At 36.8% G+C, this 19,334-nt stretch overlaps 1 protein-coding gene across 2 annotated transcripts in view; it reads left to right on the forward strand.

Annotated features, from left to right (window-relative positions):
• The window catches only part of DYRK1A (dual specificity tyrosine phosphorylation regulated kinase 1A), an 86,727-nt gene that overhangs the window by 55,889 nt on the left and 11,504 nt on the right, over positions 1–19,334 (forward strand). For both annotated transcript variants that reach the window (XM_061359149.1, XM_061359150.1), the window contains exons 3-6: positions 5,595–5,800; positions 15,480–15,572; positions 16,400–16,588; positions 17,326–17,473. In XM_061359149.1, the coding sequence (XP_061215133.1) occupies positions 5,595–5,800; positions 15,480–15,572; positions 16,400–16,588; positions 17,326–17,473 (636 nt within the window). The remainder of the gene's footprint in view (positions 1–5,594; positions 5,801–15,479; positions 15,573–16,399; positions 16,589–17,325; positions 17,474–19,334) is intronic.

Consider the following 19,334-nt stretch of genomic DNA (forward strand, 5'->3'; position numbering starts at 1 on the left):
CTGTGATTTTTCTAATGTTCTAATGATTTTAATGTGAGTTTGTCTCCTGTTTTATCCTTCATTATGAGTACACCTAAATAGAATATTTTGGTAGAATTGTGACAGAGGGACAAAGAGAGTTACATACATACCTCAAGAAGCACATTATGTATTTAATGAGTTTGGTGACAGAAATGTGAAGAAACCAACTAATTGCTGTGGGGATTTTCAGATGTATTCTCACATGACAGAAGAGCTGATATAACAACTCTGTGATTCAAAGGGAGAAATACTTTGTGCTGATGTTTGTGGTACAGAATTGCAGAACCACTGAAGCTGGAGGAGACCTCTGGCAGTCACCTGGTCCACCTGCCGCTGCTCAAGCAGGGCCACCCAGAGCCGGTTGCCCACTACTGTGACTAGCTGGGCTTTGAGTATCTCCAAGAATATGTTATCCACAGCTTCTCTGGGCAAGCTGTGCCATTGCTAAGTCACTGACTGTGGGAAAGGCTGTAGCATGGCTTCCAAATTTATTAAGCATCAGTCCATCTTGTCTGGAGAACACTTCCCGCAGGCCAGCTGTAGGGAAAATTCATTTGAAATTTTTGTTTCCTTAGATATTAGAATGACCATAGTTTATTTCAGAAAGAGTGATCCCCTCTGGAGGTGGCACATTGTCACCAGCAATTTTTTGCTGTCAGTTGGTGAGTGTCTGTGCCTTGCTTTATGTTGAAAGGAGAAGGCCGGAAATGCGTTGCATCAATTGTTTACCTTATGATATCTTGGGAATAGGTGATGTCTAAATGAGTTATGTAGACTAATGTCAAAAATGGATGAGGTAGGAAATTGATTTTTGAAACTGCATTGAGTTTTCAAAAATCTATGCAAAGTCATACCAAAATTTTTGCTATATTAAACCCATCTGTAGTTCATTTGTAGACTGTTCAGTAAGTACCATCTCAAGTACTTTTCTACTTCAAAATACAGGTTTCTTTGGTAGTTGGAAAAGTCATTTAAACAAAGCTATTTTGAATGAGGGAAGTATTTCCCATCCTCACTTAATAAAGAAATATATTCTTGAACTTGTGCTCTTCCGCTGTGTTAAGATGATACTTTAAAGAAATAAACCCTACCTCCTTCCATATGTCAGGGCAGTCCATTTTTGCAGTGTCTGTATTTTCAAATAGCTCTAAGTTATGAACCCATCTGGAAGTTAGAATTTAAGTTTTCTCTATCATCACACCTGTGCTCTTGGTCCCCTTTTAAACATTTTCTTCTGGTTGTAGTTAACAGCAGTTTGCACAAACAATAGTGTAGCATTGTGTTGATGCTGACTTGTTCCTCACTTGCTAACTTTCCTGAGACAGTAAATTTACAAAAGCCAAGAAGTTATTATTGCTGCCATTTACATTTTGCTTGTATTACTGTGTATGCAGTGTCACTAATGAAATAGAAGATTCTGAACAGCTTAATTTCATGAAGGGCTGTTAACGTTCGTGAATGCAGGAGAAAAGGAAATTTCAAGGCTGAAATAAGGGATATCTTCTGTAGCTGGACCTTCTTTATGACAAGTTTTGATTTAGTGTCATCACTGGCGAATAAATGTTATTTGTACTTCAAGTTGTTACAGTTTACAATAATATATAAAGGTGCATATTTTTATGCCATTTTCTGAACTAACACATTAGGAAAGCCCCATTTGAAAGATAATTTACCCATTCCAATCTGTAATCTCTTAGATTCTGTCACTTTGTTTCCTTCCCAGGGTGCTTCACAACATGTAATAATTTAAATTTACAGTGGTTAGAAAGAAAGGTTGATGATTGAACAGACCTTTTTCCTTAGGTAGTTTTTCCTGTGGAAGTTACAGATGTGGCGTGGCATTGAGCTCCTGTGGATTGTGGAACTCCCATAGTGTTCAGTAGGTCACTTTTTTGATCTATTGGCCCTCCCAATTAACTTCAGCCAGCAGTTTTGTGAATTATCAATTAATGGATGTAACACAGATGTTCCTATTTCTATAGCTGACTGACTCCTCAACCTAAAACAAAACGAGGTCAAGATTGCTATTCTAGCTGGTTCTTCTTTTTCCCCTTATTTCTTCCTAATGTGTCATTAGGTGTTTCTTGTCTCATAATAGTAAGTTACGAGTGTTCTCTTGGGATTAGCTGTCCTGGAGTAGGATGCAGGTATCATGGAATAAAGTCTGAAATGTGGCAAGGGCAAGTATTTCATCAGGGATCATATCCTGAACTCCGGTTGTTTTTGTTGATAGCTAAGATTGCTTTTGGCAACAGGAACTGTGAACTCCTGTGTTGCTGTTTCAGTGACAGTCAGAAGTCATAAATGTGAAAATTACTTGGCTACTGTTCTTTCAGAGCCTTGTAGTTACAGTTTTAAACTTTTGACCCAGGTACTTCTTGCTTACTGCTAACATGGCTGAGGGTTGATACTCTGTCTTCAGAGAGACTATTAAAATGCTGTTCTGTTTGGTATAAGAACATGCTATATGAAGTAGCCAATTTCAATCCACCTACTTGTAGCAGACTTCACATCATGCAACTCTAATCAGGCTCTTGTGTTTAATAATGTCCCTCTTTCTGTCTGTGAAAAAAAGCAATAGTTTACAAGTTCCTTGTTGAGTACAGTTGTGATTTATGTATATTGGCATCATAGGTTGTCTGTGACTTCCCTCCAAGTAGATAGATAACTGCTTGTTAATCACAAACATTTAATCTCAAAAAAACCCAAAGACCTAAAAAATTGAGTTGAATGAATAAAATAAGTTATTTGTCAAACTGGGGTTCTTATAGAAGTTTTCACCGTGATTCTATTTTGTTACAAATTACGAAGCTCTCTTTTCTGAGGCATGGATGTTGAATTAACTGACTTGGTCCAGCTGATGATCATCAGTTTGGAAGACCAGGAAAGCTACAGCTTTATAGTGCTGCTAGTGGACTTGGGAGAAAAGAGTGCGCAGGAACAGAAAGTTGCAAGCTGAACTGAAACATTGGTATTACAACTGCTCTTCTGTGGAATAGTTATAATTTTAGTCCTGTGAAGTAAAATTGTGAGAACTCCTCGCTACTGGGATTTTGGTGTGCATGTATGGGAGCTTTCTGCTTTTTTAGGGACATGTGCAAGTGCAGAACTTTTAAATTTTTTTAATTTTAATTGTTACCTAAGTTGCTTAATATGTCGTATGCTGCTGGGAACCTATGGCCTGAGGTAAAAAAAAAAATAATGCAAGAAATAAAACCTTTAAAGTAATTGGCTCAACAATTTAGAATTAATGGTATTTGTTGACTGTCCGATTTAAATATTGTTTTGACTTTGCAATCACCAAGATATTGATAAGTGAGATTATTTGTGTTTCAGGTTAAGCAGAAAATCAGCAGAAGTTAAAAAGACAAAAAGTAGACTTGCCAGCAAATGTCTTACATGTGTTCACCCATTCTTGCAGGACTGTTCAGTATGTGTTGAAAAGTAAATGTACACTATATTTACCAAGTATTATAGATGAATGATTAATTCTTTAGTACAAATAGAGTTTAGATTTTAAGAAAATACAGTAGTGAGAAAAAAAGCGTATCTACAGTTTTTACATGGTCTGACATGCGTTAGTATATAAAGGAACCATGGTATCTTTGAGAGAGATAGCTGATACATTGGAATCTGCACATATTTTCCCCTGTATTTAAATGTAAACTCGTGAATTTCATATTACATAATTTTAAATTTCAAAAAGAAGGCAACAATCTGTTGCCCAATTCACAGGTGAACATAAGATATTAGTTGGAAGAAACAAAATAGAAAAAGATGCAAATATTTTTAAAAGTTTACACTCAGATATTTAACTGATATTTTCACTGTATCTTTAAATATTAGAGGACAGTTTCAGAGCTTAGTAGGATCTGTATTTGTGTTCAAAATCACAAAGCAGTTTTTAATGGATGTTTTACAGAAGAGTCAGAGTAATTTTCTGTGCAGCGTTAAGTTGACTTAGCTTATAAGGGGTTTAGGTCAGGATTTTTTTTTTTTCACCTGTAAGGTCATCTTGATACTTCATTGTGTCATCAGTCACCAAAATGCACACAAAAAAAGTTTTCATCTATCATAGTTATTTCATGAAGGTTTGGGTTTTCTATCCATACCCCCTCCCCCTTTTATTTTTTTCCCTATTAAGTAAAATGTTTGAAGATTAATGAAATATTGTGAAAATAAGTGGGTGCTTGTGCGCAACCAGTTCATTTTCTGGAGTAGCTTGTTCTGCTGGTCTTTCAGAAGTATTGAATTGTCACAGTGGAGTAAAATGCCAGTGGTCTGTCAGTGGGTATTTATCATACATTTTTACTTCAGCCCTCTTAACATAATAATGAGAAGTCAAAATTAAAAGTCGAATTGATGGGTGGTGTTTATATACTTTTTTCTGCTGATTGTATTTCCTTGCACGATTTAGATTGTAAGGGAAATTGGGATGTCCTTTGCTGATTAGGTGCTTGATTTTTTTTACATCTTCCTTCTAAATTCAGTCTTCAGCAGTAATTTTGCTTCCAGATTTCAGCTTCTGATTCCGCATGTATTCCTTCGGTGGCGATGTTGGATGCAGTGTGCCTCGTGGCTTGTCTTCTATGTGGTATCAACATGAAACCATGTAGAGAATGTCATCCCTCTGGAGCAGTCATCAGAAACCGAAAGGATATGTCTTAAATGTAGAATGTGCTGAACTTCCATTAGTGAACAAAGAAAAACAAATTGTACTTTACTCTGTCCTCCATTGTTAAAGGAAAAATCAAGACACAAGTAGACTATGAACCAATGCAATGTCATCTGACAGATGTCTGAAACAAGAGCTGAGGGGTGCAGGATCTGTCCTAATTAGTGTCAGATTCTTTGCCTGTGGAATTTGGCATTTTTCAGGATGTTATGGAATCTAGTACTTTAGCTATACGGTTTGCCATTCTTGTGCAACTCGAGACCAAGTGTTTTGTCTCTTGCTTTGCAGTTACTTCTTGCAGTCTAATTTCACTTTCCCAAAAAGGAATTAATTCAAGTTACAGTGCTTGCTACCTATAGCGTGGTAAACTCAGCAGTAGGAGTCAAGAAGCTGAGTACCGTGTGCGTTGGAAGAAGGGTGGAAGATCAAAAATGTAGGCAATGTAGGCTAAGTGGTTTGTTGGAAGGCATAAACATCCGAGGCCAGGGAAGATGAGCTGCTGAGGCTGGGCACTAGCTTTTTTTTTTCTTTTGGTACAGGCAGTCCAGAAAGTTGCTCTGAGCAACCTTAAAAGGCAGAAATTGTGTGGTTTGTCTGCTTTCATGGAATCCATACACAAAATTCATATCTTTGAAAATAACCCCTGACAAATTCTGAGTTATGACACAGATGTTAGGAAAGAGACAAATAGGAATTAATGATTAATAAATAATCACAATGAAATGGGAAGAAGCATTTCAGCTAGGTGATAATTACATGAGGATGATTTCTGGATTTGTTGTGTATGTTGAAACAGTGAAATTATTAGTGTTTATAAGCTGTGTAAGCTAGGAGAGGGAGGCTGAGGTAGGTATTTTCAAGTCATTGACTTCATTAAAAACTCACATTGTCTTTGCAGGAGGAGAGACTTCAGCATGCAAACCTTCATCTGTTCGGCTTGCACCATCGTTTTCATTCCATGCTGCTGGCCTTCAGATGGCTGGACAGATGTCCCATTCGCATCAGCAGTACAGTGATCGTCGTCAGCAGAACATAAATGACCAACAGGTTTCTGCCTTATCGTATGCTGACCAGATTCAGCAACCTCTAACGTTAACAAACCAGGTAAGTAAAAACAAAAAAAGTAATTCTAGATGTAACATTTCTTTCTCTAAATATATTGTATACTCATAAGTTACAGGATCAGGGCATATATATTTTTGTGGTTTGCTTTGGTGTGGTTTTTTGTGTTTGGTTTTTGGTTTTGCTTTTTGGTTTGTTTTTTTTTAACTAACTGACTCTTGACTTTTCAAGGATGGGTGGAGGAATAAGTTTCTGGTACATATTTATTGTGATTATTCTACTTCTAAAATTTATTAAACGAGGGGTTAGAAAGGTAGTCCAAATGGAAAGCTGGACAAAAAGTTTTAATTATTTTTTTTGTTAGGTTGCTTTTTCTTTCAGGATTGTTTGATGTTAGAATGTGATTGTTTATTACTTATTCTAATGGGCAGTGTTTTAAAGCAGAGTCACTGTTTAGTGTATTTGGAATACAGAGGTTTGCATGAAAGATGCTTTATTAAGGAAGGTACACTTTATTTGAAAGAAAAAGCAAAAGCTAAAGCTATGTGATCGTTGGGGTTTTGCTACTACTAATTTACTACTTAGTATTGCAAAGAGGTAAAATGACAACAGGGATTATGCTGATTATGGATGCTTTTGAGCTGCCAAAATTAGTATTTCTTCCATACTGCTTTTTTTGTTGCTAGAACTGCTGATGTAGTATTGTCCTGTGTAAGAGATTATTCTGTTGCTTCCTTAAAAATGGCACAGCCCAGTTGTGGAGACATGAATTCAGATATGTTTCAAAGCTTAGAATTCAGATATGTTTCAAAGCTTAAAATTCAGAATTCTCTAAGTCACTGCTTCAAAATTTGGTGGAGGATGGTAAGGCATGTTCCACTTAAAGAGGATGGAGTGTGATGCCTTTTGCTGCTAGCAGGTTCAGGTCTGTTCCTTGTATTCAAGATGGCTTCAGTAGATAAATCTACAGTACCACCAAGAGATACTGTATTGGTATTGCTCTGTAGGAGGGCAGTTATGCAGAAAGAGGGAAGGATTAGAGAGGATGAGAATGGTCAAGCTAAGTGCCGGGATATTTGATACTAGGATTTGGAGATCTGTAATGACTAGGGAGGGCTCTGTGAAGGCTGGCAAAGAATGTTTTATACATTCATGAGAGCCACTCAGTAGGAAGAGTAAATCTGCTCATATATAATGGTATTTAGCTTGAGAAATCTACAGAGGTATTTTGTGTGACTTTTTTTTAGGTTAAAGGTTCCCCATAACCTCCACAATGTGGTTAGGGTGTCAGTCAGCCAGTTAAGAAAAGTTACTGTGTTCTTAAACCCTCAGGGTGCTTATCTGAGCACTATGATCTGGTATCGTATTTGTGAGTTTTAGTGTACATCAGTGCTTAGTTGTTCATCTTTTTAAACCAAACAGCAAAATCAAAGCATTTCAGGACATAATGCCATCAGTTGCTGTTTGTTGTCACAGTGGATTTAAAATGGTACATGAGTAATAGAAAGCTGAAGAATAGTTTTTTGAGAATAGGCAAGAGTTGACCAAAGAAAGCAGGCCACTGAAATGAGGATGTAAATGCAGGGAAAAAGCTGTGGTTGGATCTGGGAAGTTACCCATATGAAGAAATGATCAGCTGGCCACCTTGATAATGCCATTCAAGTTGTCTTCGCACCTAAGTCTTTTCCAGTTCTGTTTGGTTTTTCTGCATTATTCTGTCGTCTTATTTTACTGTAATTGTGTTGCAGTCTTAATAGTTCTCTGCTTAAGCAGATCAGAATTGTTAGTCCTTTATCCTTTGTGAGCTGCTTTCAAGGACCCCTGACTTTGACAGTGGTCACCTTTTTGAAGTCTTCTGACTACTTGCTTTTTGGGACTCTTTCCTCCTTTGAGTTATTGTGCTTTTCCCATCAGCAAGGCTCATAAAGAGTTCTCCAGGTTGGCATGAAGGTTCTATATGAGCCTCTGCTGAGGAGTCTCAGTGGCTTTTTGCCTTTGCACTAGTTAGTCTGATCTGCAACACCAAATACAGCTAACATCTCTATGGTAAAAAGTCAGATCATCTGCTCTAGTCCTTGTCTCTGCAAAAACTTTTTTTATTCTTTCTCTTTCAATAGCCCTTTTGTTAGCTCCAGTTCTTCTTGATTAAAACATAACTCTTAAAATTTTTCTTCTTATGAAAGACATGACCCTCTATTGTTGAAGGCTTTGTTCTGTGTTCTGTTTCTCCATTGCTGTGAACTACCATCTTACCTTTTGCTCCAGCTGTAATCTGCATACCTGCCATCTAGGTTTTCATGTTTAAATGATATGTACATCTTACAGATTCTTTCTTTATGACATTTCTACAGGAATCCTTTTCATTCAGGGTATTGCCTTGAATGTGCTGCAGCTTGTCCTTGATAAAAGCAGTTCTGTTTTGTATATGTCAATTCCAAGAAATTCTTGCAGAGATCATTTTCTGAACTGTCCTCATGCAGTTGGTTTATTCCTCTGTTGGAACCTCCTCACCAGTAGCTCTTTCTGCTATGTGCTTGTCTGTTTTCTAAAGCTTCTAGTGTCAGACTAAACTTTTAGTAATGGCAGCCTCTCTTCAGTCACATAAAGTGACATAGTCCTGTGTTTTCAAATACGTATGCTTTAAGATCATATTTTTAACTGGGGCAGCAAAAAAGGCTGAATGTCTGTTGTAGAAAGCTTGATAGATTGATCTGATATAGCCATGAAAAATGGGAGGAAGAAAAAGGTGACTTTTGGTGGATAGAATATAATTCTTAAGGGGTAGGTCTTTTTAATTGCAGTGCCTTGTATCCAGACAAGTCGTTAGGTCTCTGAGCTTCAGTTTCCCGTATTTCCTAATGCAGTGATGGTCATCAGCAACTTAGACCATAGGGTCATCTTTGATGCCACCGGTTTCCACAGTGTAGAAGTAGCCCATTTAGGTGCAAGCGTCCAACAGTTGCTTGATACCGAGTCGCCAGCCCCTTTTCTCCTGAGAGTGCTCCTTGTCGATTTAGTGGTAGGATAGTGGGTCAGTGAAACGGGCGGGGAGGCTCCCAGGCTCGGCGATGATTATGATGGGAGCGCCAGACAGAATTCTTTCCCGAGCTTCAGCCACCATCTGCCGGCCAGAGCGCAGCACTGCATTGCCTGCCTCTCTGCAAGGCGGTGCTCTGCCTCGGGAAACTGCTTTTGCCTGGGAAAGCCAGCCCTCTCAATATTCCATCGTTCAATAAACTCCCCCCTGTTTAATAACTTTACGTATTTTAGAGTGGATCTTTCATCGAAGGAGCTGAGAATACGAATGCTACGACGGTTACTTTCTTGTTTGTTACATTTGCTGAACTTTGAAACAAAGTATTTTGTCCAAATCCAGACAAAATTTAATTGCTTGAAAATAAAAGCCAGGATGGATTGTCAGCTTTTGAGATGCTGAAGTTTTGTAGAAAGAATAGATAGCAAGTAGTTCCTCTCTGAAAATAAATTTCTTTAGGCTGCAGCAAAATGCACAAGGATACTGCTTGTCAGTTACTAAGAGTAGCTGTTAAATTTTAGCATGTAGAATAGCAGCATTTTCTGTAAACAATGTCATTTTGATAAATAGCAGAGATGATCTGACATAGTATGTTTGTTCAGGTTATTTTTGTGGCTTTCAATTTACTGAGGACTGACTCCCTTTTTGGAGAAGTATTGTCTTGTTCAAGTTCCTCTAATGATTTTCATTCATAACCAAATAATGGGGAAGCAAGGCCTTGAATGTTAATTTATTGTTTTTATTCCTGTTCTGTCCTGCTTGGGTTTTTTTATTTGTAATGGCTTGCAGACCATATTCTGGTATTTTATGAATCATTCACAGTTGCTGATTAAAGGTCGGGAAACAGTAATGTCAATTTATATTAAAGTTGTATAAATTATGTGTATTTATATTACACGTTACCCTTAAAATATTATTTACATAATCTTTTCTTGCACCTATTGCTTTATGGCTATGGTCACCCAAACCTCATCTCATCATTGGCAAGGAACAAATATTGGGAAGATACTTCAAAGCTGGCCAGATTGCTTTGTTTTTCACTTATTTATGAGGTCTTAAATTACAGTTAAAAACTTCCAGCTCTGTCTTTATTATTTTTATTTTTTCTTCAGTAGTTAGGCTTAAGGCTTTTGTTTCCTGAAAACCGTTGGATTCTGTTTACTTTAACTCTGTGATTCACAAAGTGCCAGGCCTGCTGCTAGGATGGGGTCTTGCTCTTGGTTGTGTGGTCTTACCTCTCTGATGAGTGTCAGACAGTTTCAGGAAAGCAGTAAGAGCATCCAGCCTGGAGTGAGTAGAAAAGAGGAGATCTGTGGGACCTTTCTTCTTTAGCAGTAACAAACAGTAATATTTCTTTGTCCAGTTTCAACTGGTTGCATCTTGAGAGTTCAGCGTGGCCTGATGCGAATATGAGATAAGAGCTTAAAAGTTTTCAGAACTTCAAACAAGTATTTCTTTTGGGCTGCGCTAATGTTTATCTTCATCATGGAAACTCAGACTGCCTGAAACTTTTTTAAGTACAAAAGACTATAGAGGATTGATTTACTTGATAAAAAAGTTGAGGTGAGATTCCTGGCCAGATTTTGTAACAAATTCCAACAATTTAGCTTTCACAAAATACTTGGAATTTAAAAGTCGGGCTGACTGCTGAACATCTGTCTCTCTATATGTATCTAAGATCATTTATCACCTGCAGAATTCTAGGTTTTGCCAACCAGATGCTGGCCAGAGATTTTATTGATTGCAATGTCAGTGTGTTCTAGCAGGCAGTAGCAAATCCTTCAGTTCAGTTACTTCAACTATCTAATCAGTAACATTATTATTAGTGATGGTCAGACTTCACCAGCATCTGCAGTGAATGTGAGCATGCAGTTCATTTCAGTAAAAGTATTTCTTTCACTTTTCATCTGTTTTGGATATATTTTAGAAAAATATGTTTATCCTCTGGCAATAAGAATTTCAGAGTGAGGTTTTTCATTCCCTTTGTCTTACTCTCCACTACTCCTTTTTAAAATGATTAGGCTGAATCAAATAGGGTGAAATCTTGGCAGATGACCCTTCTTTTCTTGCTATTTTTATTTACTTATGTAAAGCAACCTTATTTATTTGGAGAAGGAAGCTGGGATAGGAGGGAAATGCTCAGGCAGTGGTTAAAGTAATTGAACTGAAATTCTGTCCCTACCTCCATGCAGTTCTGGCTCTGAGAACAGTTAGTTTGAAGAATAGTCCTGGATTTATCTTGTTTTGTTCTCTGGCACATACGCTTTCTTCTCTTTGGCCATTTTTTTAAAAACCTGAAGTTTACTGTCTATTATGAGAGTGTTACTGTGGCTTGTGGTTATAGAAACTGAACATCTGTTTTGTTGACCCTCTGGAGACATCATCTATTATGTGGCTGCTCACCACCATATGGGATTAGTGTTGACTTCCTGTCCTATATTACTGTGATGCAAGAAGGTTTTTGAATAGTAAGGGGCATAGGAGATGTGTTTGGTCCATTTAGTTCTTCAATATGGGAGTCTATTAAGTAGACTATTACAATGGGATTCTTGCTAAAATCTTCACGGTTTGTTCTGTTTGTAAAATGGAACATGTACTATATGCAAGCAGAATTTCTCATTCTTTTTTTAAGTGAATGTAGATGGTGATAGATCTTTTCTTTTTAAAACTAAAACCTGAATTAAAGCATTCCATCAGCAGTATATATGTGCTTAGAATTTCCTGAAATCAAAGTAAAACGCATTTAGTAAGGAACAGTGTCATCTGATTCTTAGATAGCAAAGTGTATATCCAAAGAGAGAGAAATATGTTGTCTGTTTCTTCAGTCATTAAACCTCAATGACAGTGCTACTTAAAATAGTATACCTGAATTAAAGTCATAGTTCCGTTAAAACACATTTTGTCTCAAATGTATTGAGTGGGCTTTCAATTACCCTTTTTTTCTGTTTATTAGATTCTTCTTTGTTTAAACTAGTTAAAGGTTGCTTCTCAGCACTATGTCCTGTGTGTTTGGTGAATAGGTAAGAAAATCAAATTTCTGTTCTTCACTCATAATCTTCATCATGGTACCATCCCACATAACTGAACTGTTTCCACTGAAGCCTAAGTGGACCAGTCAGAATGTGATGGGTATTTACTGACATGAATAATTGTAAGGAAAGTAGTTTCTTGTCTCACTCCTGAAATACAAGCATATCTTTAGGAAGATCTGAGGTTGCAGTGTTGCTCTCTGGCCACCAGATAGAGACTGAAGCTTGTGCAATAGAATTTTTATTTTTCTTTCAATTTCTCCCCCCTCTCCCCCCCCTTATTAATTCCTCCTTCTTTCTTTGAAGGCAAGAGGGAAATCAGTATTACCCCAGTGATAAAGAATTTTAGAGTGTTAATGTATAAAATGTATAATGACCACTTTGTTCCAAGGCAACAAGGGGCTTCTAAAGGATCTTGGATAAACAAGAGAATGTTACAGATTTTGTGATATAACAGGGGGAAGGAGAGGTCAGTTTTCTCTTTTCTCCCTCCCAAAACTTTTATGAACCCAGGAGAGCAAAATAGTACCTGTTAAAGAAGTTTGTACAGGTTATAAAGTATGTCCTTAGAAATGTGTGTCTCTCTAAATGCGTAATTAAAAGCACAGTTTTCAAATAAGGTGCTGGCTGCAAGCAGCATAGGGGCAGCCTGCCGAGCTTTGAGTATTTATGATCAGGGAACAGAAACAAATTAGTTTTTTTGTTTGTTTGTTTGGTTTGTTTTTTTTTTTTTTTTTTTTTTAATTTTTTAACCAGGCTGCTTATTTCAGGGTTTAAATAAGAATGTTGGGGTTTTTTTTTAAGCAGCCAGGCAAATTTCACTTATAAATTGGAAAATAAATATGAGTGCTTCTCCTACAAATTCCATTTCCAAATCATAGCAACCTGATGTCTGGGTAGTTGATCTGAGCAATGGAGTTCTTCCACACTGAGAGTCTTTCCTGGAAACTTGTAGCCTGTGGAACAGACATGCTGTGCTGATCATGTCAGCCTAGGATGGAGACTGGTCCTTCCTGGTATTGGTACACCACAGCATGGTTTCTTCTACCAGCAAAATCTGCCAGTGTCCCAATAATCTCTTTAAATCAGATTAAGAAATTTAAGGGAAATACGTGCATTTGAAATCTGTAACACTGACAGTTGGGATTAGGACTAGATGCTGTTAAGTGCTTTGGGAGAGAACCAAAAGAGACCACATTTAGGTATGAATTGTTTAATGGTTCACATTGGTTTGATAGACGGCATGAAAGAAGAAACAAAAATATTTTGTAACTGTCAATTTGTTTAGGAAACTTTAAAACAGATTTCCTTGATGGTTACAAAATGGCCATGCTTGTAATAATAAAAGAAGTAAGAAATTAATTTGGTAAACATGTTTGAGGGAAATTGATGGTAGTGGGCACATCCAAAGGTGAATTGACAGGAACAAACACCTAGGGCATGACTTGGGTTAGAATTCCCAGAGGGAAGTTTAACTGTATTACATTCTCTCTGAGAAGCATTTCCTAATCAGAAAGACTACAAGTCAGCAGCTTCGCAGGGGTGTAAGAATGTTTTGTGGGTGTATTTGGAGAGGGATGCATCAAAGCTTTGAATTGCTGTTTCTGGGGAGCATTCAGCTTTGTACCTGTTTGGAGTCTCAGCTTCACACAGACGCAGAAAACTGACTGCAGGTGTCTTGCCTTCCCCCTCTGTCTTTAGCTATGTCACTTTTTCATCCTCTGTCTTGCTCGCTGCTTTAGGTTTTTACCCCCATGTTGGTCTGTGCTTCCACTGGAGGAGAATGTGAGCTTAGCTTTCTAGTATGGTTCCTTGGGTACCTGAATCCAGGTCCAGTCTCAGAAGCAGAAACTCTTGTCGCTTTATTGTAAGAACTGGGTCACTTCAATGTGGTTTTGTTAATTCGTCTTTAAGGGGAAAAAAGAAAAATAAAAGGTGTTTGCATAGCCACTTTAGTACATAGTATAGTACTATAGTACATACCATAAAAGGCAGAGGAGCAGTTACATTTCTCTGGTTGATTTATTAGTTAAGCAATAGTGATATAAAACTCAGTTTCATTATTTTTGTTGATGGTTCATGATCTTTCCTCAGCTTTGCAGGAGGTTGCATGTCAGTATTTAGCTGTACCAGGAGGCAGCAGAAAGATGAAGCATTTAGAAGTGAAGAATTATGAGTGTCAGCATATTTGATGGCATGAGATGAGAGCTGTAAGGCAGAATGTGGTGGTGCTCAGTCACCTAACCCTCTTAGTAGCGAGTAAAGAAATAGAAGTTGTTTTACCATACATAACAATCATAGGATGGTTTGGGTTGGAAGGAACCTTAAAGATCGTCTAGTTCCAAACTCTTGCCATGGGCAGGGCCACCTTCCGCTAGACCAGGTTGTTCCAAGCCCCGTCCAACCTGGCCTTGAACGCTGCCAAAGATAGGGCAGCAACAGCTTCTCTGGGCAATCTGTTCCAGTGTCTCACCACCCTCACAGTGAATAAAATAAGAATAAGCTTTTCTCCAGTGGAATTGCTTAAACTTTCCCAGTGTTTTTCTGCTATTGGGAAGAAAAGGAATGGAGATGTAGGCTAGGGGACCAGTAACACTAGCCTCACCTCTATCTCCTAGCTCCCCGTTCGTGCCACCCCCCATCCCTGACACTGGGTGAGATAGAGGAGTTGATAGAGCTTGTCTGGTGCTACAGCTGTGCTACTAAGTAAAGCGTCGGGTGAGCAGATAGTTAGGTTTAGCCTAATGAAATGGTTCATGAGTTAGTTTTTTTCTGCCTTCTCTTTATTGGGTCTGTTGCTTGCCTCCAGCTTGCCACCTGGAACTGTCTTTCCAGGAGCTTTATCTTCTGAGATTTCAAACAAATCTTAACAGAGGAATGGAAGTCTCTTCGTAGATGCAGAATTTACATGGCATATGTGTGCAAAGAAAAAGCAGCACACTAGTGAATTTATCACACATGAATCTTGTTTCTTCATGAAAGCAATTAATAGCATGCTATTGAAGATATTTTCTGCCAACATAGTCAATTGTAGGAAACACAGATGAGGAACATAACTACTTTTTCAGCGGTGTTGTTTTAAAACTTTGAAAGTAGGTATGGTGCTCATGTTCATTCCTTAGATTTCTTCACATTTTCTTTGGGTTTTAGATTTAGATTTAGGCCTGGATGTTATGGAGCATGTTAGATCTGAGGTGATTTGGTTTTGAATTGTATACAGTTTAGATGTGGCAAAATGCCACAGTTCTGCAGTACTTACTACTGTTAACTTCTATTTGTCGTTTTAATGCAGCTATACATGAAATATGGCTACAATTCATGTATCAGTCATGAGATAGAGTAATGTCAGCAAGCTTCTCAACAAAAGAGTTGTATTTTAACCAAGAGAAAAACTATTGGGATTAAGCCTGTTAGGCATAACGGGAGGAGAGATAGAAGTCTTGGGTTTTCTTTCTTTTTTTACTTTATTAATTAAATATATTTAAAAATAATTTCTTTTGATTCCAGTATTAGTTTTTCATTCTTTAATGTTAGCTTGATGAAAAAATGTTGCAATGAAATAGGTCATTTCTGTGAGGGATATCACAATTTAGTGTAGTAATTATATCCTTAAAATTCCTAACTTGTTTTCTGAGTTATGATAACGGTCATATTACAGAGGCGGATGCCCCAAACTTTCCGAGATCCAGCCACTGCTCCCTTGAGGAAGCTCTCCGTAGATTTGATCAAAACATACAAGCATATTAATGAGGTAAGGGCTCCAGCTGTCTTTGTAATGCGTATTGATATGAAAGTTTTTCTTACAATACATTATTAAGTGTGTTTGCTGTTAATTATCTCACAAAGAGATAAGGGAAATCTTACTTTCTCTGTGTTGTTCACATTTCATTGGAGATCACTGATGTCATGACCCTGCTTTCTGTCCAGCACACAGGAAATATTTCATCCTTGAATTTGTTTTCCCTTGTTTTATAAATAAATGCTGAACTTTTCTGTTGCATGATAAAGAAATGCTTTTCTAGATCATGCTATAAACCTTTATGAATGTGTCTAAGGACTTGTAAGAAAAATACAAAAGTTAAATGTCCCAAATTATATAATTAAATATTGCTGGCAATTGTAACGTATAAAAATTACATGGTTAATATAGTTTCTAACTCCTTGGAAATTGTAGGGAACGTGAAGGGATTTCTGCAGTGATTACTGGTTTCTTTGGAATACTTCTTTGCCAGTCTTGTGGAAAAGCAACTGATAATTCTTGTTTCTAGGCTACTAATAGTTTTTAATTTTGCTGTGTGTATATTTGTCTTTTTGCACCTATGAACTGTAGGGATCAGTGTTTCTAGTACATTTATTTAGATCTCCTTTCTGAGTTTTAAAATTATTCATCAGGACTTTGCTTTGATATTATGACTTGAGTTCAAATAGGTAGCAGGAGAAGATTGTTTGTTTTTCCAGTAATAAAAGTTGCATTTTAAAATCACAGGATTAAGTATGATAATTATAAAAGCTGATCCTATTCTTTATTGTACCAGTGTTCTAAAAAGTGCTCTTAAGTACTATACTTGTCACATTTAGGTTTACTATGCAAAAAAAAAACGGCGGCATCAACAGGGCCAAGGAGAAGATTCCAGTCACAAAAAAGAGAGAAAAGTTTACAATGATGGCTATGATGATGACAACTATGACTATATTGTAAAAAATGGGGAGAAGTGGATGGATCGTTATGAAATCGACTCTTTAATAGGCAAAGGATCTTTTGGACAGGTAATGTGTATCAGCTGAGCAACCTATAATTCATGTGAATCATAATATGCATTTCATTTGAAGTGGTATTCCTGTTCATTTTGAAATCAGACTCTTAATCCTGTTACACCAAGTGCCTGCTCGAGACATGTTTTGTGCTGGTTCTTGTTACTGCAGATAATGTTTGAATATACTTTGTTATGTACATCTGATAATACATTTTGCAGTGAGCAACTCCTCAGACTTTTGCTATCAGTTCACATTTTTAGCTGTTTGTTTTGGGGATTTAAATTAAAACAATAGCCTAGTGCTAGGGGTTACCTATTATAAATGTTACTTACCAGCATTTATTTTGACTGTTGGTAGCTATAGCGAATGCTTGAGAAAAAGGCTGGAAGCAGGACAAAACTTTTCTTTTGTTGCTTTGTTAGTTTTTCTCAGATTTTGCCAGTTGTTTTACAGTATTTGTTTGATGATTTGATAATTGCATTTAGATATAATGCTTGCCTCAGTGAAGCTCAGTGGATCCTCAGTTCTGTTTTGTGACATCACTGCAATAATCATCATGTCATTTATTGTGGCTTTACTGTAGTATCAAGTAGGGGAAGAAATATAATAAAAGTAATCTAGTTGGCAAGAACAAAAGTTCTAGAAATACTTTCTCTGAATTCAGAAAGTGAAGAAAGTTAGAGAGTGAGTTTTGCTATATTTTGAAAACTAGAGAGATTTTACTGATGTGTTTGACTTTTCTCTTTCAGGTTGTAAAGGCTTATGATCGAGTGGAACAGGAGTGGGTGGCTATCAAAATAATAAAAAACAAGAAGGCTTTCTTAAACCAAGCCCAGATTGAAGTGCGACTGCTTGAGCTTATGAACAAACATGACACAGAGATGAAGTACTATATAGGTATTTGAATAGTTCTGAATTTTTAATTTTATTCAGTTATGCATATTTTGGTCTTGCTGTGTAGCGTAAGAGGCTTCTGGTGCTAAAGAAACAAAATGAATAATATAACTTTTAAAATCATTAATATGTATTTGGTGCAAATTTTCTAGTTTGCCTTGCAACAGGACAAGATCCAGAAGATAAATACATAAAATTATTTGTGGTAACAGATTTGTTACTTTGTAGCATTGAGATCTTCTGTAGTATTTTCTTTTTCCAGTTGTTGATATGGACACCTGAAGGAGTTGCTGTGGACTGGCTTTTCCACAGAAGCTGTGATCTGTGGTAGTTGCAATCACTTTCACTACTTTGAATATATTTTATTATTATCTTAGAACTTAGTAGTTTTATGGCTAGCTTGATTATTTTTTGAGTGTATGTATTAAAAATCTCAAAATTTTGTATAACAGAGCTAAGATAAGACTTGTGTAAATGTTAAGGTTTGGAATTCAGAGCTCAGAAAATACTTTGAAGCTTATAGTTTTGATAGTTCCTGTAAATGGGAATGGTGTTCCCTTGACTTACCGTTATATTGCTAGGTGAACTTTATAATAATGATGAAATTAAGTCAGTTCATATAGAAGTTTGCTAAATCCTTTCCATGCTCTGCAGTGGAGAATTTGGAGAAGACATGATGGAAGGACTGCAACAGCATGTTGTAAAGAGAGATGGAGAAATATGAAAAAGTTATTAAGGAAATTGAAACTGGTTTTAAGCATTGTTTAGTTTGTAGAAGCTGAAATACGAACACCTCTGCTTTCTGATTTGAATATATGTATTGGATTACTATTTTTTCTTTCTATAATGTAGAAAGAAACCTTTGAAATAATGTTAATATGCATTGATGCTGTTATCTGATGAGTATTCAGTTGAATTTTAACTGGTTTTATAAAATATGTTCACAGTACATTTATGTCTTCAGTGTAGAAGTTAGGCATTTTAAACTTACATTTATTAACAACATGTTTGCTTACAATCTGAAGTTGACAGCATACTATGTTGGAAAGGTGTTTTAGGAGCATTAAAGTCATGACCAGTTTCATATTAATACACAGCAAATAAAGACACTACAGCTTCATCAGATAAGCTCTTGGAATTTTAAATTGTTAGAGATTCTGTTTGTAATATGAGGTAAAATGAAATGGACCAAAACATCATATAATCTCCCTCTGTCAGTTAAGGCAGGATGGCTTTACATAGAGAGCAGTGCTGAAAAAGGAAAGGGGGTGGAGGGGGAAAAGTATAATTTTGAACAGTGGACGAATAATATTGCCTTTGCTTAGGTAGGTGATTTTAGACTTGTTTCAAGAGGATTTCCAAGTCTGTTAGGGTATATTTGAATAGTTTCCCTTTCAGTTAATACTGTATTAATGAACATGACAGCATCAGTAAAGATCAAAAATCCCAAATGGATGTTTTTAATAAATACCTTGTGCTGCATGCTTTGCAAATACTGACCATGGAAAACAGATCTCCAGGCACTTCACTGGAAGATGTATCTAAGCATAGGAACAGTTGTTTATGAACATACTTTTGCAACAACATTGAATTAGAGCATACAGCATATTGATGTAAAAAGTAAGTTATCAGTAGGACATATGGACAGCTCCCTCTCCTAGTCTTTTAGATACATTATGCTAGGAAAAGCTGAATAACGCTGAAAGCATTGCAAGTATTTCAATATACTGTGTAATGTAAAGTGTAGATTTCGGAGAGAACATGGTTAAATACATTGTAGCTTGATCTTTAGGAACATGAATTCAACTGCTTACACTTATGTCAGATCTTCAGTACCTTCAAACTGGACTGCTCTCCTTCAGAC

This window comes from Neopsephotus bourkii, unplaced genomic scaffold (assembly GCF_033783945.1).
Source record: "Neopsephotus bourkii isolate Nb327-2 ecotype Australia unplaced genomic scaffold, CSIRO-AGI_Nbou_v1 NB_962, whole genome shotgun sequence".
Lineage (NCBI taxonomy): Eukaryota > Metazoa > Chordata > Aves > Psittaciformes > Psittacidae > Neopsephotus > Neopsephotus bourkii.